The following is a 27,763-nucleotide window of genomic DNA, read 5'->3' as shown; positions in this document are numbered from 1 at the left end:
CTGTGTGAAAAGTAATCGGGCAAGGATAAGATTCCACAGAGCTCTTCAGAGGTGCCGCGGTCAAAACAAACAAACAAAGCCACGATGAGCAGCTTCTTCATCGCAACCCGGAGTCTTTTGTCTCCCTTGTGAAAACGCTCTGCTTTGAGAAGCGAAAAGGTTTCCCTTGTAGAGGTCCTCTAGGAAGCGGCCAGAGACAATTCGCCACCGAGGTATGGACGCTTTCCTCCTTGGCAAGGAATCTTAGAGGGCAAGCAACACGGCTTAAGAATCCTTCAGCGAAACAGAAGTCCATACCCCAAACGCCCTTGCAGCTGCAGGAGCCTGGAAGGAAGAGCGGCGTCCCAAAGAGATCCCTTCCTAGCAACGGATTTGAGGGTCTGTGCGCATTCTGTATTCCAGTGTACATACAGTATTATATGTAAGAGGAAATCAGTCTTATTCATACAGAGTGCCATATGTAAACCCCATATATAAACCACCGGATCCCATGATGCTTCTGTCCGGAACCTTTCTTAACATTTGCTTGAACCTCCATGTAAAATGTACCGTTTTAAAAGCTTTAGGATGGAGAGTCCATCCACACCTTCTGGAGGGCCCTGCTGCAAAGAGTCCCCATTGCACACCAGTTAAGGAGGAACATTTCGACTGAAAGTGGTTAAGCCTACCACCCTGACCCAAGCAGTTAACGTGGAAGCAACAAATGTAGCTTGTGTATGACTCCCAGGAAATTCGCATTCAGATAGGCAGGCTTTTATTTTTACCTGTAGTAAAAATGCATCTAGGCGTTCGTTGCCTGTTTCTCTATCCATCTGTCTGCATCCATCCTGAGTGTGAATTCTTTCATTAAGATTATATGCGGATAGTTACATAAGAATTAAAATATACTTCGCCTCCCCACTGCTAAACTTTCATGGCTGCTCTCAGACAATAACATCCGAATCAAAACAAGCTACAATCCATGCAACCACCTGATCTATCCAATAATGAAAGGACAACAATTACAAACCTTTTCCTGGTCGCCTCTGGCCTAACCCCCAGGACCTCAGATGACGATGTTGAGGGCAAGTTCACATCTAGACAAGCGTTTCTGTTAAAAACCAATCCCTCAGGTTCGAGCTAGCCATTTTTAGACCGCGGAGCAAGCACACCTGTAACACATCTCTAGAGTCACCCCACAGTAATGACAATGACTCAAAATAACGTACGTGGGAGCTCAGTCTTCCCAAGGCCTCGTCCAGATGAGTTTTCCTTAACACATTTGCAGATGTGCCAGTGTGGTGTGGTGGTTAGGGTGTTGGACGAGACTAGGGTTCAAATTCCCATTCAGCTATGAAGCTGACTGGGTGACCTTGGGCCAGCCACCATCCCTTAGCGGCTTAGCCAAAGAGACCTCACAGGATTGTTGCGAAGATAATATGGAGAGGGGCAGAGCCATATACGTCACCCTGAGCTCCTTGGAATGAAGGTGGAATATGAAAGCAAAAATGCAAAATAACACTAAAATAAAGGTTGCTAGATTAGACTCTCTGGGATTCCAGGGAGGATGCGTTTCTCTTAGCCCTGTCACCTTGTTTTCTAGGCTGAAAAACTTATGAAGTGACCTCTCACTAAATATTCAAAGAAGCACCCCAGTCCTTCTGCAGCCTAGGCGCATTTACATGAGGTCGGTTGTCTCTGGGCTCGATCCAGAGGAGATTATTGACACTGCGAATCATAACGGCCGGAGAAGCCTCTTCTTGTCTGCCAGATCAATCAGTGAGCTCCACATTACAGTATTTAGTGAACTGAGTGTAGATCAGCCCTTCATTAGGGTTGATATCGAGAGTGAATCGTGAAGCAAATGAATTAGGAGGTATTTCATAACAAAACCTACTCAGAGATTATCACGTTTTCTCCTTTATGTTAATATTTTTACTTGGTAATATTCGCTGCTCGCCTTGAGCCCTTGTAGATCAGGTGTGCTGGTAGCCTCAGTACGCACCCCCGACCCCTTCTTTCCAGTGTCCGCCATTCGCATTCCGAGGTTGCAAAAAACAAGAAGCTTTCAAGAACTTCTCCGCTGTCAGGCCTGTCTGTTTGGAATAGAAAGAAAAGTGTCTCTTTGGATTCGGATCGACGTGCTCTGATCTCTAGGCCATTTCTTAAAATGGGAAGGAAGTTCATCCCATAGACACAAACACAAAATTATTTAAAAGTCCTGCTCCGGAACTGCTTGGAGAGTTTCTCCCTTCCCGCCCCGCGGACCCCTGGCCCTGGAGAACTGACACAGCCCAGTTAAGATACCCCACCACTCTGAACGCTTTTCTGGAAAGCAGAGTCCCACAATTTTCAGTTAGAGTTACACAGGAGCCCAAAGCTGTTTCTTGAAGCCCCATAAAGTAAAATGGGGGTTATTTTGCGCAACGGATGTGCTTGGGATTCCCCCCATTAAGCTGGAAGCAGTTTTGTAGAGTTGACATTGTCCCCGAGACACGCGTCCATCTCTGTCTCATTAGTTGCAGCTCTGCGCACAGTTGGGCAGCTTAAATCCTATTGAAGTCCATGGGACCGGCGCAGCATTTTTGCAGGAATGCAGCTCTTGACTCCAGTGACACCAGCAGCTTGTTCCCCGACCCAGATGGATTTAAACTGAGTTAAAACCCGGACTCGGCAGTACTGCGTGACTAGAAGTCCCATTATAATTATTGAAACATTCATGTGATTGTATCAGAGTACTAATCCCGGAGTAGTAAATCTGCAGCCGTAGTGACAGGCCGTCCGACCTTGAACACATTTGCTATTAATGTAATGTACCTACAGTTTTCTAGAAACGGATTCAAGCATTTCCGCTGAAGAAGTACTTTGACCTCAACTGCATTTGCTTGGATATGGCTTATTGACATCAATAGGATTTACTTCCGAGTATATTCTGGTCCGAAGCACATTAGCTAGAACTGCATTCCACAGAATTTACTTCCGTCTGACACTCCTCTGGGTTGCCGCCATAAAGCGTTTGGTTGGCCAGGGTGTGAGGATGAAGACTCAGCTAGTACAATCTTACTTTTGACATGTTGTTGAAAGGAATGGGGATTTCCTCCAAGTAATGAACCAGAGAACCTTCTTGCCACGTGAGTGTGCACAGGACTGCAACCCTGTTAAACAGGAATTTAGCAAGTTTCAGTGGGAAAGAAAGTTTGCTTGTTAAAAACCGTCAGGCAAAAGTGATCCTGACGGGAGATCACGGAGGCTGCGCTCTGCGCGCCCTTTCCCAAAGGGAGACCTGTTAGGTTGTTGCCGCAAAATCAGCCGAGATTCTTGTGGCATCTTAAGCACGAAAACACGTATTGTGAAGTGGAATGGCGTCGACGCTGTCACTTGCAAGCTATCCACGCTTTCCTTGAAAAAACGCTTTGCTCTGCGCTGTGAGACTTTGACTTCCGATTAAAGGCGCAGCGCAGCGCACCGAAAGAGTCTTTATTTAGCGGTCCTGGAATGTCGCATTTATTTTCAAGATTCTGGGGTGCTTGTTTTAAAGCAAGGGTGTGTGATCACATTTATTCGGAAGAAGGAGAGAATGGGGGATAGAGTCGTATTGGAGTGGGGTGTTGAAGCAGAAGGGTGATTACGAGGGTTTTTAAAGACGCCAGCTGCGTCTAAACACACCACTTGGAAGTTAGTCTCCGCTGGATCCTATGGAATTTATTTCCAGGACGCCTATTTAGGATGTTGGTGCACAGGCGCAGACAAGATAAGGAGGATTTAGGTGCCCCTGAATAGGCATTAACCACCCTGCCCATATTCAGGGTGGTCAAAGAGGGGCAGAGGAGTTACCTTTGTTCTCTGCCTATCAATGCATTTTTGGGAGTGGAGAGAGGATTGTAATCCTCTTTGCAGCATTTACTGCGAGATCGTCTGATGCAGATTAGTAATATTCTTTAGAGGGAACGTGTTTAGGATTGGGCTCCTCAAGGTATGTCGAGGAGCCCAATCCTAAACACGTTCCCTCTAAATTTCCACCGAACTGAATGGGACTTACTTTCCATGGCTGCGATCCTAAAGCTACTTGATTTGAAAGTAAGCTCAACCGCAACGCAGTGCAATTTACTTTAAAGAGAATGTGTGAAGAATTGGGGGTAAAAATCTTGCTCAGTATCAGGATAGTTAAGGGGTGATCACGCCTACCTTTACCACCAAGAGAAATGGAAATTCCGATCAGTATTTGCAGATAGGCAACTGAGGGTGGAATTTAATTTGGGTTATTTGAGGCGGGATACAAATATGGGATCTTATGCGTCTAGTTTGTGGGGTCTGGGATGGAAGTTGGTGGGTATTACAAATTCATTCATTATGAACGAAAGCCTTGGTTTCCTGACCTCCTCCTCCTCCTCCTTCTTCTTCAATCACTCGTTGCCGAGTAAGATTGTCTTCCATGAAAACGGTCTTAACAGTGAGTCCGTAAGTGACTGTGGAGGCCATTCCTGGATCCACACATCCGTCCACAGTGGGGACATAGGTTTCCGGGCGGGAGTTGATCACTGTGAGGGTTTGCCAAGCACGCTTCTCCCTTTCGTCCTGAGTTCGAGCGTCTTCAAAACCCATGACACCTTGGGTTCTCCAATTGGAGCGCTCGCAGGCCAACCTACAGGATGCACTCATCAAGCCCCTTACTCTGGAGTAGCCCCTCTGGAATTAAGGGGACCGTTTGGTTTGCTAAACTGTGCAGCCCGGAGACCTTTCATCCAATCACTCTAACAGGTGGTTTGCTATCCTCTCCGCTGTTTTCAGTACTAACCGGATATACCCAAGAACCTCTTTAAAAACAAGCAAAAAACCAAAACAAATCCCCGTTGTTTTAGAGGGAGAGGTAGTCGCATCGTACCCATTGAGGTCGACGAATTCATTAAGGAGATTTTGTTTTTGTTACCTTATTTTTATTATCTTATTTTGTCTTGGGGTCCTTCATCTGAAACCGCGTGTTTGTGTGTAAATGTAGGACAACCTGGAAGAGCGCGGGTGGCAGTTCGGTCAAGGCTCTCTCACTACCGAGAGAGAAGAAATACTCCTTTCTTATATAATAACGTCATTAATGGTAGTTAAGACTAAAGAATTATCTGCAAAAACCTTGACCTGCCTTCTTTCGGTTGTTGGAGGTAAAAGGAGGGGAGACAATCTGAGTGTCTGGCGACTTATGGGGCAGAGTTGGGTTTAGTGAGGAATCACTGTCGCCCCCTCCCCCTAAGAAACATAATACTGCATCTGAGAGTGACAATCGGGTGGCTTGCTGGACAAAGAGCCAAAGCAGTTTAAACACCTTCAGGTAGCAATTTCAAAGTAATAAGCGGTTTTTAACTATTATAAAAGTAATTTTAAAGACTGAAACCACTCGTTTACATATTTTGAAATGTGTATTTAAACACACACGATTTCTTATTAATTCACTGTGAGCACCGTGATCTGGGTTTCTAAAAATGAAATGAAATAAAATAACGTACATCATTTTTCACCACCTCCCTTTTCTCTTTCTCCAACTACCCAAAAAAGTTCCACTTTCGCAGTTATTGGTGTGGGTGTTGCGTTATTTGTGCTATCTAGGAATCCATAACCGATATATAGGAGAAAACGTCGAGTTTACTTTAAATCAGTCCTGAGTGGAATTCTCCTTTATTCTAGAACGGAAATGTTTCTTAACATAAGGGAAGTCCACATGTTCGGTGCATATTCGGAATGCTGCTAAACAAACAAAAAAAAGTATTGGTGTTGCTCATATTATAAGCCTATGTCTAGCATAAGATAGATAGGATCATACTAGCATATGGCTGGGGTGGAATATAATATGAGACCTCCGGGTATAAGGTCAATAATAATATAAAAGATATAGCTGTCCTAAGAATGTGGAATATGTTTATATAATATAACTGTATATAACTATTAACTTACATGGTAGTTCATACAAGATGAATAATATTGTACAATAATTCCCAAGTGATGAACCAAATGCATATATTATCCTATATTACATGATATATTAAATTACTATACTGCTCTTATTACAGTTAGTTCTGAACAGTCTCTAGGGATGCATTTTCTTGTTTATCTAGCTTTTAAGGTGTCTAGCTTTCAAAGACAGCATGACATTCCATTATTTGAGTGGTGTTCTGAATTTTTGGCAGTCAATGATGAGTTTTAATATATAACTGTCAATATAGTTTTAAAAGTGAAAACAAAACATTTCTTTCTTGAATGTACTATCTACTATGAAGGGCTCTTCTTTCCAACAGATTTATTGGACCTGGAACTATTTCTTATCCCTCCCTCCACAGAAATTCATCGGCATACTCATTTTTCTTGTGACTTTTTGAAATAACTAGAATTTACAGTAGTTGGCGACTACTTTGTTTTAAAGAACCATGTTAAAATGGGGTTTTTGAAAAATGTATTCAAGCAAGTCAAAGAGTACAGGGAGAGTATTTGTGTACTCGTTACATTTGTTATTTAAAAAGAAATCTTTGGGGGCAATAAAATAAAAACTTTTGAGGTCACAGGTTGACATTTTGCAGACAATTGAGTTATCAAGGCAGTAATTATTTCACAGGGAGATAAAAATTCTCTTAGCCCCTAACTGTCAAACAGGAGGCTCTTTTCAGAGTCCCCTCCCCCTTCAAATTACAACATTAAATAAAGAAAAGAACTCGGTCCTTCCTAGCCAAAGGGTCTGTGAGTGGTTAAACAGAGCCCCCACCCCCACCCCACCCCAATACTGGTGGTCGTCAAACTCTGCTAATTAACAATGCTGAGAAATTCCATCCTAACAAGGACATTCTCTAAGTCTCCGCTGGTTCCCTGCCGCTCGCCTTCATTTCCATAAGAAGATTAAGAGTACAGGAGAACACACTCAAATGCAGATGTAGAAAAGAAGGGTTTTTAACGAGCATCATAATAGTAAGATGCTTGGCTAGCTCCCGCCTAATTGCTGCAAGTTAAACCTCTATTTGCAGCTCAGGACCAAATAAAATAAAATAAAACAGGGGGCCGTAATCTTTCCATCTCCTGAAGACAAGATAACTTGGTAAGTTAAGACTGAGCAAAGACAAACCAATAATCGTACTAATAAAAATATATACCCCCCCCCCTGCAGCCGAACACACACACACGTCGGGATATGCCAGCCTTTGCTGACTTAAGTGGTAGTTTAGATCAGAAAGAAAGTAAATACAAATCCGAGGCATTAAAACATTCAACACCTCTTCTTAATAAGCTCATAACAGTAACTCTCCCCCCCCCTTAACACTCTGTCGCTGTGAAACATTGGGAGGGGGCTGTTTATTTCATTTCCATAAATTATACCAAAGGCAACGAATTTTAAATCCATTCAGATTAAAACGTCGCTCTCCAGGCCTCTCTTTAGAGAATGTCTGTATCCTACCATTGGCGGAGGGGGGAAATGAATGAGGTGCTGTTAGTCTGAATCAGAAGATAAAACCGTGGGTGACTCTATCGCTATCTCAGTTTATCTTTACCTATGTGTGCACAAATATTGTTTAAGAGGGAAGCCAGGATCTCTCGACACATATACGTGTATACCTAGGTCTGAAAAAGGAAAAGTGAAGATTGGGCGCGGGTGGGGGGGGGCGTGCAATGCGCTATCGCTTTTATCTTATTTTTCTATAGCGCATTATTATGTATATATGCCAGAGACAGTTCATTGCACTGATAAGGAAAACACGGCTAATTAAAATAAAGCGGTAAATACTCGTGATAACGCAATTGTTAGGTAGCTCCATACCTTATTTAGATGATAAATGCAATTAACAAAGAGCGAAACCAGCCACTTTAACCTCTTAACTGTGTTATTATAGAGTTCAGTGCCAATAAAAAGCATCTAGTTATGCGTTTGTGTGTGTGTGGATTGGGGGGGGGATCACTCCCAGCCTCTCCTCTTCCCCAATCCGCTAGGAGACTGCCTCCATGTACAGTAAGATGTGTGTGCTGCCCCCCTTTAAAAAAATATACCTCACCAGCCATCAGTTATCATTGTATTAGCAGAGACAAAATCACAGCCTCCCACACCCACCCCTTTTCTTCGAACTTAATTATCCATAAGATTTTTTTTTAAGGACGTTATCAACTATTTAGGCTAAATTATAAACAACAACAAAGTTAAATATGGTGCCTGGACAACTAGGCGTGCTCCATATATGTGTGGGGCGGAGAGTCGGTGGGAGAGGAGCTCAGCGTTAACTGTCTGTTTTCTTCCACATACGGGAAAATGTAAGGGCCACGGTTGGGTATTATTTACTACGATTGCAATGAATAAAATCGAGGAGGCTATGTGAAAGCTAGCGGTCTGAGGATTGCAGGCGCAGGCTTCTATTCCTAATTTGTAAGTCTCAGTAAGGAAATAACAAATAAATAAACTAATATTAATGAGCCTAACGAAGTAGAGTAGCGATGATATTCACATTGCCCAGCTACCTGCTCTATTATTTCAAGCCTTGTTGAGAAATATTTGGTTTATAGGGAAAATAAGTGTGTATGAGAGAGAGAGAGTGTGTGTGTGTTTTAGAGGGGGAAAGGCGAATTGACCAGTAGGGGGCGCACCAACCCCATGCGTAAAACCCCCAGCGATAAAAGTCCAGGCGTCCTTCCAGACGCTTCTCCTTTCCTTTTGTGTTTCAAAATCACTTCTCAGCTTTTTTTTTTTTAACTGACCCGATTAAGAGTTTTAAAATGTTATCAGGACTTTCTCAGTTTGTGCAGTCTCTCTCCAAGTCCCAAAGAAGAAATAAAAATATAGTTCATATTAGGGAAGCCATTCCCCACCCAGCCCCCTCCCTACTCTCCTTCCTTCCGTGGCATCCCTTTGAAGTTTTCCAACAAACTTAAAAAAGAAAAATCGGGGCTAGCGGGAAAACCTGTTTTATTTCGTGTGTGTGTGTCGGGCCTTCTCTTTCTAAGTTAGATGTAGCTTGCTGTATTTTCTGAACGCGGTCTGAAAAGGGTCCTTCACGTGCATGCAGAAAAAGCGTGAAAGCAACGTCGAGTAGGAGAAGGTGGGGGAGAAAATAATCTATTTGCCGGAGTTTCCAACAAAACGGAACGTGTCCAGCAATAGAAATCTCTACATTTTTTCCTATTCAGTTTCAGGGGTTAAAGCGGCGCTGGGGGGAGAGCGAGCCCCCGCAACAATATTTAAGCACTTTATAAAGCTGAAACGGTGCGCGGGGGAGGGGTGCGCGCGTGCGTTTCTTTGTATTCAAGTGCGTTTTAGCCCCAAAGATCCTAATGAGAGCTTCGAAGTAAACTTAGCTGGCGCTTTGTTGAGCATCGTGACAGGGGGGAAAGAAGAGCTACCTAGTTGTAACAGCTGGGTCGCCACCTCGCCGTGGCCGGGGGGGGGGATAAATCTCATCTCACCTCTCTCTCCCCCCACCCACTCCCATTCCCCGCGGGCCCCAGTCGAAAAGCTTCCCTCCAGCACCTCCTGCGCGCGCGCCCGTGGCTCTCCCTCCTGCCCGGTCCCTTCCCCACTTCCTCTTGTCCCTGCGCACCTGCTTCGCGAGGCTGGCAAGGGAGGGGAAGGAGGAAGGCCACGCTTTGTAACCGTGGAGAAGAAGGTTGCGGGGAGGGTGGGGAGCGATTGCGGCGCAAGGAGGGGGATACAGTTTTTTAGGAGGGTTTCTGGGCTTTTCACCCAATCTCGCCTTTAGACTTTTGAGGGAGTAGAGGAGTGCGGGGTAAGGGGAGAGAAAGACAGGCAGGCAGGCAAGGAGCACTCCTTTATTTCGCGTAGAAATGTCTGCGGCAAAGCAGCCACCAGAGGAATATTGGAGAGGATCAGATGTTGAGGGGGGCGGGAGAGGGAGCCCAGCTTGGCGTTGCTTTCAGGCGTGGAATTGGGGGAAGGGGCAGAAAGAGGCCAACGAGCCTGGAGGGAACTTGGCGTCGGAAAACAGCCCTCCAAACCGAAATGCCTTGCCTGTGGAAGTAAATCTCGCGGGTGCCAATGACACGGATGCGCGCAAGGGAACCTCGTGTAAATTAAGAGCCACCGAAGGCCAGGCAAATCGCAGTAGCCCTGGGTCGCAGCGATAGCCGAAGAACCCAGCCATACACAAGTTTATTAAGAAATATGTCCCCTTGCCTGCGGTGTGAGGACCTCAAGTGAGCGTGCAGGGAGGTCATCGCAGCCTTGTCCATAAGCAGGACCAGGAGGGGTCTGCTGCTCTTGCCGAGGCTGGGTTCTGCCCATTTGTCTGCTCCTAAGTGCCCCAGGGGCCACCATGGGCCTTATTTTCTAGTAAACTTGGTTGCACAGCCACCAGAAGGATGGCAACCTCAGCGGAGAGGGCGGAAGGGGTCAGATCGGTTGGAGCAGAAGGCGTCTAGGCCTAGCGCAGGGGCCTTATTTTGCAGGAGGGGCTGTCAGCAGTTTTGGGCAGCAAACGAGGTCCTTACAAAAGCATTGGGGACTGTTTGTGGGCTCCCTGCGTTTCGTGCTGGTTAGCAGCCTGCGCTGGTCGTAGAGGCATTGTTATGGGGGGGCTGAGCAATTGGGAAAGGAAGCCAAACTAGCAGATCCCTCGTCCTGCTAAAATCCTAAGAAGGAGCCTTCAGAAGCAGGGTTGCTGCCTTTCCTTCTCTCCCCACCCCCCATCTGTCACGCAAAAAATGAAAATAAAGAGGGGGGAGTTGCAACCTTCCTCACTCAGTCTCAAGTCAACATCAAGTTGTTGCGGAGTGGGGCTTTTTGTTGTTTTGTTTTTAATGTCGCAAGAATGCTGTTTACACACTTCCTCCTCAAGGCGTGTGTGACCTGTTGCTTGTAAGAGGAGCTCCAAGGGGCCCTTTCAGTGGCTGCCTCGAAGACCCGCCTCCTCGTCCTCCTCCTCGCCCTCCCTCGCTCTCTCTCTCTTCCCGCTTCCCCAAGCCGAGCTGTCCCGGCTGGCGCGCGGGAAGCCCCGCCCCCTTTCATGCAAAACTCCAAGTCGAGGCTTGTGCTCAGTGGAGGAGCCGGCGGGCGCTGATTGGCCGGGGCAAACGCATTTATTCCCTGACAAGCCCCCCATCACATGGATGGTTGTCTATTAACTTGTTCAAAAAAGTATCAGGAGTTGTCAAGGCAGAGAGAGAGAGAGAAAGACAGAGGGAGAGAGTGTGAGAGTGAGTGTTTAGGAGGGGGAAAACACACACACACACAAAAACAACAACAACAAAAAAGGGGGGAAAGGGACTTTTGCTGGCTCTTTTAGTCTTACAGAGATACAGAAAGAGAGAGAGAGAGAGAGAGAGAAAAGAAGGAAAGAATCACAAGAAAGAAAGGAGGGGAAACGGACCAGGAAGAAGTTTCTCAATCAAGACTCTCCAAGCCTTCTTTGTTATGCTTCTCCTGCTTGAATAGTCGTCCGTGGGCTGCTTGCAGAGGGAGGAAGATCCCGGTGTTGATCCGATCGGGGGAGGATCTGTTTTGGAGGGGGAGCTCTCCCCTCCCTCCCCCCTCCCAGAGAAGACAAGTCCAGGTTGGGACACTCTCGAGCTCCTGTCGGCTGCCTTTCCTCTTCTCTTTTGTCCCACCTACAGACCCTTCCTTTTCCTTTTTTGGGGGGGCGATTGTCGGATTCCTCTCTCCCTCGCCCTCTCTCTATGCGCCGGTGTGCTTTTTACTAGCCGGAGTTCCTCGAAGCTGCGTTGGTTTGTTTGCCCACCACCATTCCGAAACCTCCCGGCCGCCCGTTGCTGCGCCCCCTCGGCCGAAAAAAGCCGTTTGAATGTACAACATGATGGAAACCGAACTGAAGCCTCCCGCCCCCCAGCAGACAGCGGGGGGAGGCGCGGGGGGCAACAGTAATTCCGGGGCCAACAACCAGAAGAACAGCCCGGATCGGGTCAAGAGACCCATGAACGCCTTTATGGTGTGGTCCCGGGGCCAGCGGCGGAAGATGGCGCAGGAGAACCCCAAGATGCACAACTCGGAGATCAGCAAGCGCCTCGGGGCCGAGTGGAAACTTCTCTCGGAGGCTGAGAAGAGACCTTTCATCGACGAAGCCAAGCGGCTGCGCGCCTTGCACATGAAGGAACACCCGGATTATAAATACCGACCCCGGAGGAAAACCAAGACGCTGATGAAGAAGGATAAGTACACTTTGCCGGGCGGGTTGCTGGCGCCGGGCTCCAACTCCATGGGCGCGGGGGTCGGCGTGGGGGCCACGCTGGGCGCGGCCGGAGTCAACCAGCGGATGGACAGCTACGCGCACATGAACGGCTGGACCAACGGCGGCTACGGGATGATGCAGGAGCAGCTGGGCTACCCGCAGCACCCGGGCCTGAACGCGCACAACGCCGCGGCCGCCGCCGCCGCCGCGCAGATGCAGCCCATGCACCGCTACGACGTGAGCGCCTTGCAGTACAACTCCATGGCGGGCTCTCAGACTTACATGAACGGCTCGCCCACCTACAGCAGCATGTCCTATTCGCAGCAGGGGACCCCGGGAATGAGCCTGGGCTCCATGGGATCCGTGGTCAAGACGGAGTCCAGCTCCAGTCCCCCCGTGGTCACGTCTTCTTCCCATTCCAGGGCTCCGTGCCAAACCGGAGACCTCCGGGACATGATCAGCATGTACCTGCCCGGGCCTGAAGTGGCGGAGCCGGCCGCCCCCAGCAGACTGCACATGTCGCAGCATTACCAGAACGCACCTGTGCCCGGCACGGCCATAAACGGCACGCTCCCGCTCTCCCATATGTAAGACCCACGGGGGGTGGGCGAGACGCGAGGAAGGCGCGAGGGCGAGAAATCTAGACCGAGCAACAAACTTTTATTAGAAATTCTGAACTTCTGACTTTCCCCCCCTTTCTCCCCTTCCTGTCCTCTTTTTCTGGGGGGGACACTATTTTTGTACAGAGAATAACTGGGTAGGGAGAAACCAATCAGATACAAAAAAATGAAAAAAAAATTCCAAACCCATCAAGGAACTTGTATAGATCTTTTTATTTTTGTTTTCTCCCTCCCTCTCCTTTGGAAACCTGTTCTCCCCCGTCCCTCCCACCCCCACCCCCGAAGTTCCTATGGAAATGGTACTTTGCAGGAAAGGTTTTTAAAAGTAAAAAATAAAAAAAGTCTTGACCCATAATCTTTAGAACTAGACTCCAGAAAGCGACGTAGGAAGGTGGGAGGGGGGAAGGGAAGGAGACTGGGAAATGGGGTGGGAAATGTTTTAATATTTGCAAGCAACTTTTGTACAGTATTTATCAAAATAAACATGGCAATCGAAAAGCCCATTGTTTATATTAAAAAGATGAGGGGGGAAACCTTGAGAATTTGCCAATTATTTTTAAAATACATCAGAGTCTACTTAAGACGTTCTGATAATTGGATAGATGGATTTATAGCAGCTGCACAAAAAAGGAAGCTGAATTTTATTTTAAAACAAAAATCTGGACGTTTTAATTGTTTTAGCAATTGTACAAAAGGCAAAAAATAAATAGAATAAGTACTTGCATACCATTGAACTGGAACTGTTTTTTTTATATAAAAGGGCAAAAGTTTAGGGTGTACTACATTTTTTTACACGTTGTTTAAAAAGCAAAAATTGTCTTGCAGGTTCACACACATTTGTTAATTTAAATAGCTTTTTTGTTTTCAAACTTTCTCCTGTTCAGCTAAAACGACAGCAAAACAATCTGAAATTCTTGTGTTTGAAATATTTTCTTATGGTTTGTAATATTTCTGTAAATTTATTGTGACGCTATTTTAAGTTCTTTTAATTTTTGTCCCTCCTCATTTCCCGTAGTTGTACTCGGCTGTGTATTATCTGAAATCAGTCCGCCGGCAGTCCATGTGTATGTGGGTGTGCATATATGTATATTATATATATAGACACACACATATACATACATACATCTATATATACACATGTATATATACATATAAATGGATATGTATATATACACAGACATATATATATTTGAACTAATACCATCCTTATAAACAGGTACATATTTGAGTTAAGTTTTTACTCCATTATGCACAGTTTGAGATAAATAAATTTTTGAAATATGGACACTGAAATAACACTTGAGTCTTCGATTTATTTTCAGAAAGCAGGATGAATTTTATGTTATTTTTTAAATTCCGTGCTGCTCAAGGACCAGTTATAAACTGGTGTGATAAATAATATTGTAGAATAAAACTCTAGGAATGAGGAAATCTTTTCCTGCTTTGTTTTCAGAAGGTAATTTCAATGCCAATTAGTTTCTACTTAAAATAATGCAAGGCCTGAAATTGGATGTGGCCCAGATAACTATATGAAATGAGTAATCCTTCGACAATGGAAAACGCAGCCGACTGTAAGTGACACTTTTCTTCTGCTATAATAAATGAGAAAAGTAACATGGCATAGAAAGTCGGTTGGGTGATTTTCGCTGCTGGAAGAAACGACCACTTGTTGCCACCTGAAAGCTGACCAAAGCCCCCGGAGTTCAGATGAGGCTGGACTGTTAACGCGAGGAGAACCAGCAGAAGTAGGAAGCGAGCGAGGTGCGTGGCTCTCTTAACTTCTCTCGTAAGAAGGGCGATCTCCGCTTGAAGCGCTGTGCTTTGGGAGAAAATGGACTTGAAGTGAGGCTTGGTTGGCTGGGGTGTGCGTGTGTGCTGGTGTGTGCTTTCTACAGTCCTCCGTGTGTGTTTTGGGGAAATGGCAAAGTCGCGGTTTCAAGACAATTGCACCACAACAACGCAAAAACGGGCAGCTCTCTGCGCCTTTCTAAACTTTCCCTGGTTTGTTTTTTTCATTGCAGACGAGGGGGTTTGGGGTCTCTGAGGAGGTGGGGAAAGAGATAGCCAGGGCGAGGGGGTGGGGTGGGGTGGATTTAAATGTAAGCCATCAATACTGAGAATAATAATCTATTCAATTTTGTAATGCCATAGGCTTTCACAAAAGCTCTCTCTTCCTAGTTCATAATTCACCAGCGAGGTGAAGCAGCCAGTTTCAGGAAAAAGCTGCGAAACTCAAGCCCTCTCCCGCCCCTCCAAAACGCACATTAAAGAAGACAACTTCGTCTGGCAGAGAGGTATATCTTGTTTAACTTTATGCTGTTATTTTCATTGTACCCTTAAATATACTTTTTTTAAAAGTAAGAAAAAGTATGTCGAGTCTTAGCTTGTAAAGATATCTGCTTTCCCACATCTCTCCGTTTGTAATGCACCTGTTTGTTGGGTAAATTCTACTGGAATCAATGGGACTTTATTTGCAATCCTAAAATACTTATGCGGAAGTAAAGCCCGATGAAAATCAATAGGACTTATTTTCAAGTATAGGTATTTAGGACTGGGCTGCGATTCTTGCAGACAAATGCCTGAGGATCGTGAAAGTGAGAGTTTTGTGAATCGTGGTTTGCATTTTAAACAGGCTTATAGAGAAGTGTGCTCTGTGGGAATCAATGGAAAAACTAATGCCAAATCTGGGGTGAAAATGGAATAAATCCGGGCCTGTACGGTAGAGCCCTCGCCACAGAAGCTTAAGACATTGGCGCAGACTAGATTTCTCTCTGGAAATCCTTCAGGCACTATAGAGCCATTTCCCTCCTACATACAGCAAATTTCAGAAAGTATACGTTTCACCACCCGAACCAAAAATGAATACTGTTGTTTAGGATTTCTGAAAGCCATTTCACAGTAGAACGTTTTGGGAGAAATCGTACATTTATTTTTTTTAAAGCTGAAGAAGCAAGTGTTTAATTATTCCTCAGCAAACTATTATTTCTCAGTGAATGGCAATTGTTAGCTGTTTCAATTTATTCATTTATTTTAGAGATTCTTCCTTAGCTGCTAGCTTAGGCCGCTTACTGGCATCTCAGCTGAAATCCATTTGTTTGGGAAAGTGGCACCGTGTGCTTGGACGGCTTCCTAACAGAGCCTAAACATACTTACTGGGAGGGAATTTCCAGTAAATCTGTTCCAAATCGGGCTCCAAGGCAAGAATTAGGACACAGCTTTCTGGAAAGTCAGTCCCACGACTGTACATCCTTGCAATGTGTTCTTAGGGACCCATTAACTCGGAATCAAGTGCTATTGATGTGAGTGAGGTTCTTCCCCGTAAAAGTGCTTAAATGCGGGTTCTTAGGAGCAAGGTGTTTAATTACAAAAGTCCGGGGCATTTCATTGAATTCTTGAAACCCTCTCCACCAGCCCTTTGTGTGACTCCACAATTTGCAAACTACAATCGGTGGGTTTGATTGCAGGCCTTGCTTTCTAGAAGGCCGCTCTACAAAGAGTCTCACACGCAGGATCTCAACCCCCTTTGGGCTTCAGGAGCGATCTGCTCGCTTTCCAGAAAGGAATAGGACAGAAGGGTTAAATTAGTATTTGGAATTCTAAGTCCTTCGCCCCGATTTCCTCCCCACGTTTATGAATGTAAAACGGTCTGGAAGGATTTGCTTGCGATGGTAAACGCGACCAGGAGGGATTCTTCACGTGCCGTGGTAAAAAGCTTTCCTCCCCTTTCGCTCACATTTCAAATGGTTGAATGTACACTTTTCACGATAATTCTCTTATCCCGTACAACCGACTTCGACACTGTTATTGTTGTTGTTAATTTTAGTTGATTACCTGGAAGGGAGAGCTTGGTCTGAAAGAAACTGAGCGACGTGGCGGGATTGTTACGTGAACGCTTGCAAATACATCCAGGGCCGCAGATAATCATTTGCTTTTAAACAAAATTTGCTTAATGAATTCTGCCACCTTCCCCCTCCATTCCAAACTGTGAGGTGACCAAAACTTATTATTATTATGAAAATTATAATGAGCTTTTGTATGCGCGATTAAGAAAACGCATTTGAAATCCGCTCTCTTGCCGTGATTGAGGCCGTGAGATAGGCACAGTTAAATGAACTGAGCAGAAACGTTATTCATGCAAATCTAGAAAGGGCTCCCCCCCCCCTTATTCAGCCGCTTTAACAAATAGGAGGCAGCATTTTCGATTTCCCTCCTATCTCTGAAATATAGGAATAACAGTTGTTTAACGCCCCTGTTTTGCTCCTTCAGTGTGTAGAAATGTATTTCCCCCAGATCCCATTTAAGTGGGTCTCATGGTCCTTTTTAAGGGCTGGTCTCTCCACCTATATTTCTTCTCCTTTCAAAAATAGGCACGTTGCTTGGATGTCGGGTGGCAGAGATGGAGTGTCACATTTCCTTAAGCCTAGCCCCAGCAAATAGACAGACCATGGATAAAGATTAGGAGATCCCCTGCGATTTTTTTTTTTTTTGGGGGGGAGGATTATTATTATTATTATTATTATTATTATTATTATTATTATTATTATTGGTAGCATTTTAAGGACGGGGTGTTAAAATATTTTGCTGACCTGGAGAGGTAGATTAACAGGGTTTCTTGGCAAGCCGGAGAGGCTGGTATTACAGGCTGTCCCAAGGGGAAATGGCTCGAATTAACCACTAAATGAATATTTGACAAGGGCTCGTTTGGGGGGTATTATTACTACAAACGGGTCCCTATTGGACTTTGCAAGGGTCAAAGAGCAATGGTTCAATTAATTATTTAGACTGCTAGTAGATTTGGTTGTAATAGCTGTACTTATTCCTCCAAGCGACAAATTCTTGCGGTAGAGCAATCTCTGGAGGATCTCTCTCCACCCCACCCCCTCCCAAGCTTCTCCATCCAGCTCTGAACACAAACCCAGAAGCAAGCAAGGCTGGCCTCCAAGACTCAAGGGGGGTTGGGGAATGACTGCCTGAATCTGGACGGCAAACAGATTTCGGCTTTTAAGGTACTTCGGGCTTCTCTCTTCCCACAAGGGCCGTGCAATGGAGCATAGAGCCGGGAGGTGGTTAGATTTTTTAGGTCTGTGGGATAGGCTGCGGTAGCTCATCGCAGGCATTTGCCTATTTTAAATACAGATGTGAAAATACAGATATATCTATATAAATCCTACAGCTATTCTGGGCATAAAAGCCAGAACTGGCAATTGTATAGAGAGCATTTTTATTGGGTATCTGCATTAGGTAGGTGGATATTCAAAGTACCCAGAAAAAAAGTTCCATTCAAGGAAATAAGGACTGATTTTGTGTTGAGGACGATTCCAGTGTGCATAAAGTATCCCATAAAAGACATTATGAAATGAGTCTCAGTTTAAGGTATCTGTATTGCACTTTGGAGTATACTTGTGTGATATGTACACACGTAATATACTATGACAGAAAGATTGGATGTATTTTAATTCATTCTTGATTAATCAGTAGTGATTAGGTATGTGGCGTTACTCCTATTGGATTCAGTTTGACTCACATGCATGGAATCAAGTTTTGATATTGTCTTCAAGTACTAAAATAATCAGAGCTGAGGTCCTCAACACACAGCCCAGTCCTATGTAGATTTACTGAGGAGTCCTGCTGAATTCAGTTACACTTACTCCCAAGAAAATGTAGCCATGATTGCAGCCCTACTAGTAAGTCAATTCTGTTTAAGGCAGTTGGACTTCCGGCTAAGTAAATACGTTAAGAGCAAAGACCAAACCTTATAGTTCCCGAGATGTAAGTAAACAAAACAAAACTTAGTCAAAGCATCCTTCCTTGTGGGGAAGACGCAGATTGCAATGACTCCCTAAACTCTGGGGAAGAGTAATTAGCAAACCACCTTTAAATAACTAACCCCTTCCATTTTTCACAGTTTTTCACCTTTGGCTCTTTGCTTTGCGACAGATAGGAAGCTATGGTTAATTTCTGCCGGGAAGGAATTTGTCATAGTAGTTGTTGTGGTGGTAGCTGCTTACCAAAAAAAAAAAAAAAAAAAAAAAAAAGCGAGGAAGCGCAATATTGAGGGTGAGATTAGGTGACAATATATGTTGCATGAATAAGAAAGAGATAAGCTGCAAAGGATAGGAGGGTGTGTGTGTGTGTGTGCAGTAATTATATGCCCAATTCATTCAGCTTTTCAGGACTTTTGTTATGGGAGTTCCACTGACGGCCTTGGAGCTGCCAGTTTCCTCACATGGGAAAAGAACTGATCAAACGCCTCAGGGAGACAAGGAATAACGTTTAAGTGCATAGTGATGGGGTCCTCATTTTAGCCCACTGGACGAAAAAAATTAAACAGATCCTTTGTGTGTTTTGGGTTTACTTTTCAGTTGCTGGTAGTTTTAAGCTAATAGTTCCGAGGTTGAAGTTTGATTGTGCCAGCAAGTTAGTAATATTAGTTTTATACCCACACATATAAACCAACTCCCCTCGCCCCATTTCCCACAAACTCAGCCATAGACAACGTGATGCTCATTTTTTAAACTTCTGGGGAAACTACCGGTAGTTCCATTTGCAAAGAGTTAAAAGGCCAGGTGCGATCTTACGTTGTCTTCTTCTTTACATATCGTTTTGATGTTGCTTTCCTCGTTTTTTCCCCTTAAGTAAATGCTAGAGAGCGTGTATTCTCTGAAGGTCAAATTAGCATCGAGGGGAAAGTAGCCCCTTTCCATTAGGAATGTAATTCAAGTTGTCACCTTGGCAGCTGAGGAACAACCCCGGTCAATTTCCCTCTCGTACATTTCACTTGTGTCCCTGGTGTTCTGAAGGTGACAAGCTGACGCGGTTAATTGTTTTACATGCAGGTAAACTATATATTGTGGTGAGACTGGCGTGCGGTAGAAGTGTGTGTATTACATTATATATATATAATGGTTAAAATTTCAACCCCGAAACTGTACTACTGGTATTTATAATATGGGCATGCCGCATCGACTGTATCTGGTCATTGTGGGGAAGAAAACTGTAGAGAGAAATTTACAGTTTCCACACCTTTTTAAAATGAATGAATGAATGAATGAATGAGAGATTTAGTTAAAGTACTCAAATGAGAAATATCTCTGAGTAATAACTTCAGTGTTTGTGAGGAGCAGTAGAGATTATGGGGATGCCTAGCCGCTAGTTAACTCATGCTGCAGAACCTGCCATCCCGATCTCTAATGTATTCTGTGTTCAGCTTTTAAGTTTTCGCTGTTACATCCCTTAGTTTGCGTTACTTTATTTGAGAAGGTGACGGGTTAAACGATGAAAAGCCTCTCCAACCAGCCTCTTTCCCCAAAAAATTCTCACTTATTTTCCCTTGTTAAAAATATGGATTACTTGAACCAATTAGTTTCCAGAGCCCTCTATTTGCGCCACTCTTCAGAATTTGTAGCTTTCACATTTCTGTTATAGTTTGTAGGCAAAGCACCTCACCTCCGAACAGGACCTTAGTTATCGGCTTTTAGGTACGTAAGAGGGAAGTACATTTCAAATGTCTGCGATGGTCGTTTGTAGGGAAAGGGCTGAGTTTGCGCGTTCAAACGCTCTTGAGATTTGGAGTGGGGTGGCATGTTTCAAATTTAGAAACTGCTCTTCTAACCGAGCCAAAAAAGAATAGTTGTGTTGCACTGGCTTGTGAACACCTACCTGTCTCCTGTGTATTTCAGTGTTGTGTTTATCATATACTTATAAGCTGTTTGTGAATGCACTGCAGACCCATTTAAATTAGTAGGAATTTTGTCACTGGCGTCAAATGGGATGTGAAGATGGCCTGTCTGCTGATACGATCCACACATCCCATTACTTGGAATGGATTTAGATTCTTTCCTCTCCCTAAATTTGTACTTACACTTACATAGTACAGCTATGATAATAACGCAACATCTAGGTTTAGGTATCTGTCTGTATGTGTATATATGTCATCACAGACAGAAAGAATTGCACGTGTCCCAGTTCTAAACCACTTGTGTAAAGAAGGATTGTCGACACAGTCCTAAACACTTTTAGGGCTAGGCTCCAAACCAGGCCTGTGGCGAAATATCATTGATTTCCATGGGACTTGCTTCTGAGTAAACTTGCATATGACTGCGATCAGGAGGGTTGGAGCAGTATTGTATGTGTTCAGGAAGGGACAGCCCGTCAGCTCAAACCCTTGAGCTTCAGTTAAGTGGTTGGGTTGTGGGTCCAGGTTGCAATCCAGACCCATCAGAGTCTTTCTGTTGTTTTTAGTGAGGCCTATACGATATCTGCTGGGTTTGGTATGTGCGCTGAACAGACGCACCAACGTCACAACTCTTTGGCAAATAGAAAACATTTCGCACTGGAGAAGTCCCATTGACCTTAGTAACATTACACGCCTAGAGTGGCAAAAGCAGGAATGCACGCCATAGTTTCCTAGCCTGCAGGTTCGCGCGGTTTCCTGGGCGCTTTTTCGTTCGCATTTGTAGCACATGTCTTCGCAGGTCTTCTTTTAGAAGGGTTGATGTGAGCGTAATGAGACTAGGAAGGATTTTTTGGGACGCTTGTCGCGGATGTCACCAGCCAAGGCGGGTTCGAGTCCAGTTCAGGACAGAGGCTATCACCGCTGCAGGCTGCCGACTGAGCAAAGCCTTGGGTTTGCGGAGAACACCCCGGGGCTGCTGCTAAGAGGGCCCTGCGAACCTGCCATTCTCATTCCCTCAGTACAAAATTATATATCTGTGTTCTAATCCTTCTGCTGTCGGAACATGAATTGAGGGAATCCCTGGCGGACAGAGAAGGGCCTGTCTCTCCCCCCCCTCCCCCTTGAGATGCCCCTTCATAAAGCGGGGCAGAGTTTGGCTCCGAATTATCGTCTCTGGGGTCTTTCGTTTCCTTGCCAGCTGTTCAGCCAGGATCCGTCGCCCAGTTAAGCTGAGCTGTTATGCGATGGAGGTTCCCTGGGAAGCGTTGCGACTGCTCCTGAAATGTGCTTAGGAGAGATCTCCGAATTCCAAGAGACCTGCAGCTTAACTGGGGCAATGGATCAGCCCATGAAGATCCTCTCTCCAGTTTTCCCCACCCTTATTATTCCCAACAGCACCTGATCAGACGGGGCATCTCAGTCCTGAGCGTGCTTACCCAGAAGCAAATCCCACTGACCGGAATAGGACTTACTCCAAATAAATTTGCCTAAAATTAATGGGCGTTCCTTTGAGAGTGGAAGAACAGGGCGAGATCTATACACACATACGTGTGTGTGTGAAAAGTAAGTTTTATATAACAACACATGAGGAGAAGTGACTGAGCGGCAGAATCACCTTCCTTCTGATGGGACTGGGGAAGAGGACGGAGGTGCTGAGACTTCCCCTGTCGCCAGGGAACATCTTGACATCAGCGCAATACAGCACCTATCCTGTGCTGCATCCCGTTTAAGCATCTTCGGGCTGCGATCCTGCAAGGGCTCCGCTCCAGAGCCAGGGAAAGACCTCTCCCAGTGAGGCAGGGCTGTGCTCCCCACTTCCCTAGCTCAGGACATCTCCCCGGCTGTAGGGTGTGTCGCAGATAGCCTGTATGTACGTAAATAGTACTGATTACTACTCAGTACCCCATCCGTATTTCAAAAGGAGCAGTATAGCAACCCATGGCTTTCCTTCTTTTCTGAGAGGAGGGGACGGGCGTGAGATCCCCCTGAGCAATTCCTCCCGCTCGCCGACCTATAAGACATTCTGCAAAGGGATTCTTTGCACCCTTAACCCGCCCAGTCCCTTCTCCACGAGAAGGCTTAAGCTCTTACAAATGGCAAAAACTTGCGGGCAGCGGCGAAATAATTAATGTATTAAAACAAGCGGTGAATTCCTCAGGAGGGGCCTTATCACCCTCAGCCACACTGACTTTATCCCCTCCTCATATGCTAATACCCCGTGACGTCACCGCCGCTCCATTGAATGTTTTGAAATTATTAGGGTTTTTCTTTTTTCTTTTTTTGCCAGGCGATCCGCAATCTTCGACTCCCCACTAAGAGCAGCTGACAGTTAAACATACACAATACACTTACATACAAAGCCCGTATTTTATACAGTATACAATTCCCTCGCACAAGCAATGATTATTTGGGAGTTGTTGGAGATATTCATGGAAATCTCCATGCTGGAGATGTTGGAGATGGTTTTTCTCACACCTCATCTCCATCTTCCTCAGGGCAGTGAGCAAGTATTTAAGTCAAAAACGATTCCGTTAAATATTTCTAAACGATAGTGCGATTTGTCTATATACCATGTATAGGAAACTGAAATGTCTCTCTCTCTCTCACACACACGCCTTTCCTGGTGACCCTGAGATACAGGCTCGCTTTCCATTTCAAATCAGCTTGGGCTACGCTCCACAAAACCATTTGTCTCCATAAGTCCCGTTAACTTTCATGATCTGCTCTGGAGAGGAGGGGGAATTAATTCTGGGAGACGTGTGCTCTGAGATATTTTGAAACGAAATGGGGAGGGAGGGAGAGAGTTTCTTTAGAATGGTATTTTGTTGTGCGAGATTTAAATGAACAAATCTGCTTAACGGGGTCTTTTGAACGTGCGGGGCAGAATCTAGTTTCAGTTTTCGACTCCGAAAACTGTTCAGCTGGAACCCACTAGGTCCGATCACCGCCTACAAGGCGAGTTCAGCTTCCAGTCCTAATGGGGCTCTAAAAGTGATATTGAAAAGAGGTTTTGTCAGCCTAATCCACAAGCTACTTGAGCCGGAGTACTTGTATCAAAGCTCAGCTACCCGATTATTGCTAAATTTGATAGGAAGCTTCATAGATTTCAGTGGCTTTGACTTCCGGTGTAGGGTCGGGCAGGCTCTGGGCCTCTTCACTGGTTTAAAATTTCACTTTTCATTCCCTGGTGAAATAATCCCCCCCCCCTTTTTTTTTCAGTGTGCGTGGAGGGGTGTTTTTTTCTCACGACACTAGATCTTGATATTTGGAAGCAGAACTTATGATGATACCATTCTGGACTCTGAGCAACCGGCTCAGGAAGAACTCTTGCCAGAATTGTACTGATACTTTTAATATTTATTGTAAGCCGCGTAGAGGTTTTATTACAACCGAGTTATAAATATATACATTCTGCTAAGTAAATAAAATAAATTCCGCTTACTACCAGTTAACATGGGTTGAATCTCGCGTGGATTCTTGAGTGGCCAGTCCGAGCCGCATCCCAACTCAACTTGAGGGGAGAGATTTAACCTCTACTCCTAATCCTGGGCACAAACCGGGCCTCATTCTCACGTACATGTATCCAGGGCTGATTTGTGAGATAAACCTAGCCCTACTGACTTGTGGGTTTCTTTAAGTGGGGGTTGCGCATTCTCTTTTTCCTCGGCGGAAGACAAACCCCTCCCTTTCAAGTCACTGGGACTTCCTTGCAAGAGAACCAGGTTACCGGACTTCTAGTTTCTCCACTCCACACTGGGGGTGGTTATAATTTCTTTCTGGACCACAGAACATTAATGAAGTGTTACCCCTCCTAACAAAACCTAACTCATTTCCTTGCTGCCTTTAAGGAGAGACGAGTTATTAACGGAAGCTAGTTCACTTCTTCATGCAATCGCCAAAGGAGCGCCGCCACCACCATACATACAACTTTATTGTACGATTTTTGGGAGGGCGGGGAGAGAGGGAGGGAGGGGAGAGGACTGTCACTCACCGGCAAGGCTCATTTGGTGAGTGTGTGTGTGTGCGTGTGTTGGTTGGTTTGAAAAGCAGGAAGAAATGTAATGAATTGAGTGCTGTCAAAGATGTCTTCTGCGCTGATGTGGTGAATGGCTGCAGTTCCCTCAGCCAGTGCAGGTGCAGTAATGCTAGGGTGGAAAGCGTGAGGGGGGGGGGGGAGAGAAGGTTCTGTTCAGTGGAAGAGGCACATTCCCTACAATAGACCACACACTGTCAGCCGGCAGGGCATCAGCTAACACGTTCAGGCTCTCACCCCCTTTAACCCCCTCCCCTTCTCCTCTCCACAGTTCTCAGTTCAGAAAGTGTCTATGCGGTGACGCTAGCTGGAGTTATTCATTTAATGAACATTTGGGCCTTCCCCCCTCCTCCCACTAACACAAAATCTGATGCCTTTTCTCCCTAGGTAGGCACTTAAAAATAAGTAAATCGCAGCCTTTAAAAGTATCTCCAGTTTATGAAACTAGACGCCTCAGGAGTACGCGAGCCTACAAAGATTACATAAAACTCTGTTAATAAAAACTTCCTTCAGTATTGCAAAAAAAGGGGGGTGTTATAGCCATTTATATCAAGATTTCAGAACAACAGGGCAAGTAAAGATCAGGGCTAGACGAATCTTTCTTTGTGTGTTTTCTTTAATTCAGTGGTTCAGAGTGCTTAGGATGGCAACCTGCCCTATCGAAATCTTTTGGCGCGATTTAAGGCCGGGCTCACTTAGGCCCAGTTACTTGGATTGAAGTCGGTCTACAATCGCGGGCCGTTACCAGCATTTTGATTTAGTTGTTTAAACTGTCAGCTGAATGGAGATATTCCAACTTCGGTTGTAGACACGCACACATACACGCACGAATTCTACCGTTAGAGGCGCCCATTCCCCCTTTTCAGACCCATCCGCTCCAGTAGGCGGAAGTCTGTAGACCCCGCCCCGTGTATGCAAATAAACGTTTAAATTTGCTTGAAATTCCATGGACTTCGCTGTGGTCTCGATCATAAAAGACATTTTATTGATATCTTTAATTAACTAATTTTAATGGGACTTCCGCCCTGGTCAGCCTGCACACCTATACCTGAATATAAGCTCTGTCTAACAAAGTGTGAGTTGCAGCCTGATGCTGTGCATGCTTACTCGAAAGTAAGTCACACTCAGGCTTGCAATCCTAACCCCATCTACCTGGGAGTAAACCCCATTAAATTCAACAGGACTTAGATCTGAATAAGCATGTTTAGGCTTGGGCTGCTAAATTAGGCAGGACTTACTCTTGAATATTTGTGCTAAAGCCTGCAATCATATGTCTACTTTTTTGAAATAGGAAACTCTGTCTCCTACTACAGTGGTGTTCATTTCCCTGTAAGGACCAGGCTGGGCTGTCTCTCAGCCTTGGCCGGCTGAGAACCCAAAGGCTAGTGCACATATGCTTATATACTGCTTGGAGACTATTGTAGCTAAGCGGTATATAAATTGTTTAAGCAATAGAACAAGTTCCTGCTATGCAACATGCTTTCACTTAAGCTGTTAAGCACATTGAGTTAAAAGTCATCCCCGCTGATTTCAGTAAGATTTAGATCTACTTGCATACATTTAGGGTTGCTGTATCAACAGCTTCATTCCTCAATCTCTCGGCTATTTAGTAACTCCCACCTGTCTACTTTGGCTTACGTGATCTGAGAATTGTACAGGCAGTTGTGAGTTGAACCGCAAGAAGAGTATCTTAACTTGTTTGCTGGTTGGTCTCTGGCATCTGAGATCCCCTTACCGTGTCAGCCTTACAAGGGAAGCAAATTTCATTCATTTCAGCCTGATGTCCTCATGTTTAGCAGACCATCCTATCTATATACAGAGTCGGGACTTAGCTAACCTTTTAAGGCGCGCGGACTTCCATGAATGAAGGATTCCTGCATCACTTTGGCTGGATCTGTGTACCCAACCCGGATCTCTGGATCCGCTAGTAAACTTGGACCAGTTCCTTCGCGACTCAATTAATCCCAGGAACCTGAAGCCTTATATGCGGGAAAATAAACGCGTTGTATTCCAGTATAATCGAGTTGTTGCCTGGCTGGGCTACAATTGAGCAGCGTATCATAATTTCGGGATGGGGAGGGGGAGAGAATGAAGGTAGAGCTTGGAAAGTTTGCATTCTGTGCAAGTGTTGATGGCTTATTTGGACACGATCAGGGTATTAAGAAGCAACAAGGCAAAGGACGGGCCCCGTCCATCCCCCTCCCCACCCCACCCTCGCGTCTCTCTTCTTCTATTCTTCCTATTGCGGGAGGGGCAAGTTACTGAGAAGGTATTTTCCTAGCTTCACAAGGGCAGCCTACCAGGCTGTTACTGCTTGGTTTCTGCGCGAAGCAGATTAGACCCTTTTGGACGGGCTTGGTGATGCATTGCGCCGAGGAAATGGCTCAGTGTTTGCTTATGAAAAACCATGTAACCGGAAAAGGGGCTTTGGGGGGGGGGTGGAGAATTATGGTAACAAATAGCATCAACTTCTGGAGCGGTTGGCAAAGCAGTTCTCTTCTGCTGACTCTTCCTGTTCAGAGGACGGAGAGGCTGGGTCTCGGAGCGTCTCCATGTCAACAGAGAGAACCCGGGTACCAGAGACAATCAACCGGGCCAGAAAGATGCAACAGCCCCCTCCTTCCCCTCCCTCCTCCGGTTTCAATGCCCTTTCCAGCATTGTGTTTCTAGGGGAGACATACAGAAAAGGCCCCGAGGAAGCGTTGTGCGCATGTTCACGTGGTTCTTTCCCTTTTCCAAAAGCACAAAATATTAGATAGTGTTCTGCTCAGCTTCAACGAGACCCGTTCGAAGTGCAACAGCCCACAAGTGGGTGCATTATAAATTGCCACCTGACGCCACTTCTCGAGAGTGGCCTCATTGACCTCAAGGATGCTGCCTCCTCGCAAGTGACTGAGGATCGAGGCCATAACCCGACCAATTTCTTCTTGTCTTTATCCATATAAACTTGCTGGGTCTATTCAGCACACAAGCCAGCCGGGCCAAGATCTTGTGGAAAGATGGGGGCGGGCGAAGCTGACCGGCATGCAGAGACTGATCACTAACCACACTATCGATAAATCGCTAATTTGGAGTGTTCAGCTTTTAAAATGAAGGATTTCGGCAGGGGCACGTTGTAGTGGAAGGGGTTAATAGTTCCAATGATAAGCTTCCGCCTAAATGGCTTAACTGAGCTGCGGATCGACTTCAACTAAACCGAATCCTTCACAGTTTAGAGGAAATCATTTAGAGACTTATAAAAGGGTTTTGACGCAAAGACTTCGGCTTTACTAATTGTGGATCGAGACAGTAGAGTTAATTACTT

General features: G+C 45.3%; 2 protein-coding genes across 6 annotated transcripts in view; both read left to right on the top strand.

Moving 5' to 3' along the window:
- The window catches only part of LOC308585080 (uncharacterized protein), a 459,744-nt gene that overhangs the window by 357,664 nt on the left and 74,317 nt on the right, over nt 1–27,763 (top strand). The window lies entirely within an intron of this gene.
- SOX2 (SRY-box transcription factor 2) lies at nt 10,971–14,129 on the top strand. The gene has a single exon (XM_081190607.1). The coding sequence runs from the start codon at nt 11,748–11,750 to the stop codon at nt 12,720–12,722; it is 975 nt and encodes a 324-aa protein (XP_081046733.1). The 5' UTR covers nt 10,971–11,747; the 3' UTR covers nt 12,723–14,129.

The sequence above is a fragment of the Podarcis bocagei genome (genome assembly GCF_964188305.1).
Source record: "Podarcis bocagei genome assembly, chromosome: 4".
In the NCBI taxonomy this organism is placed as follows: domain Eukaryota; kingdom Metazoa; phylum Chordata; class Lepidosauria; order Squamata; family Lacertidae; genus Podarcis; species Podarcis bocagei.
The sequence above is the reverse complement of the archived record's forward strand: the minus strand, read 5'-3'. Positions and strand labels throughout refer to the sequence as shown.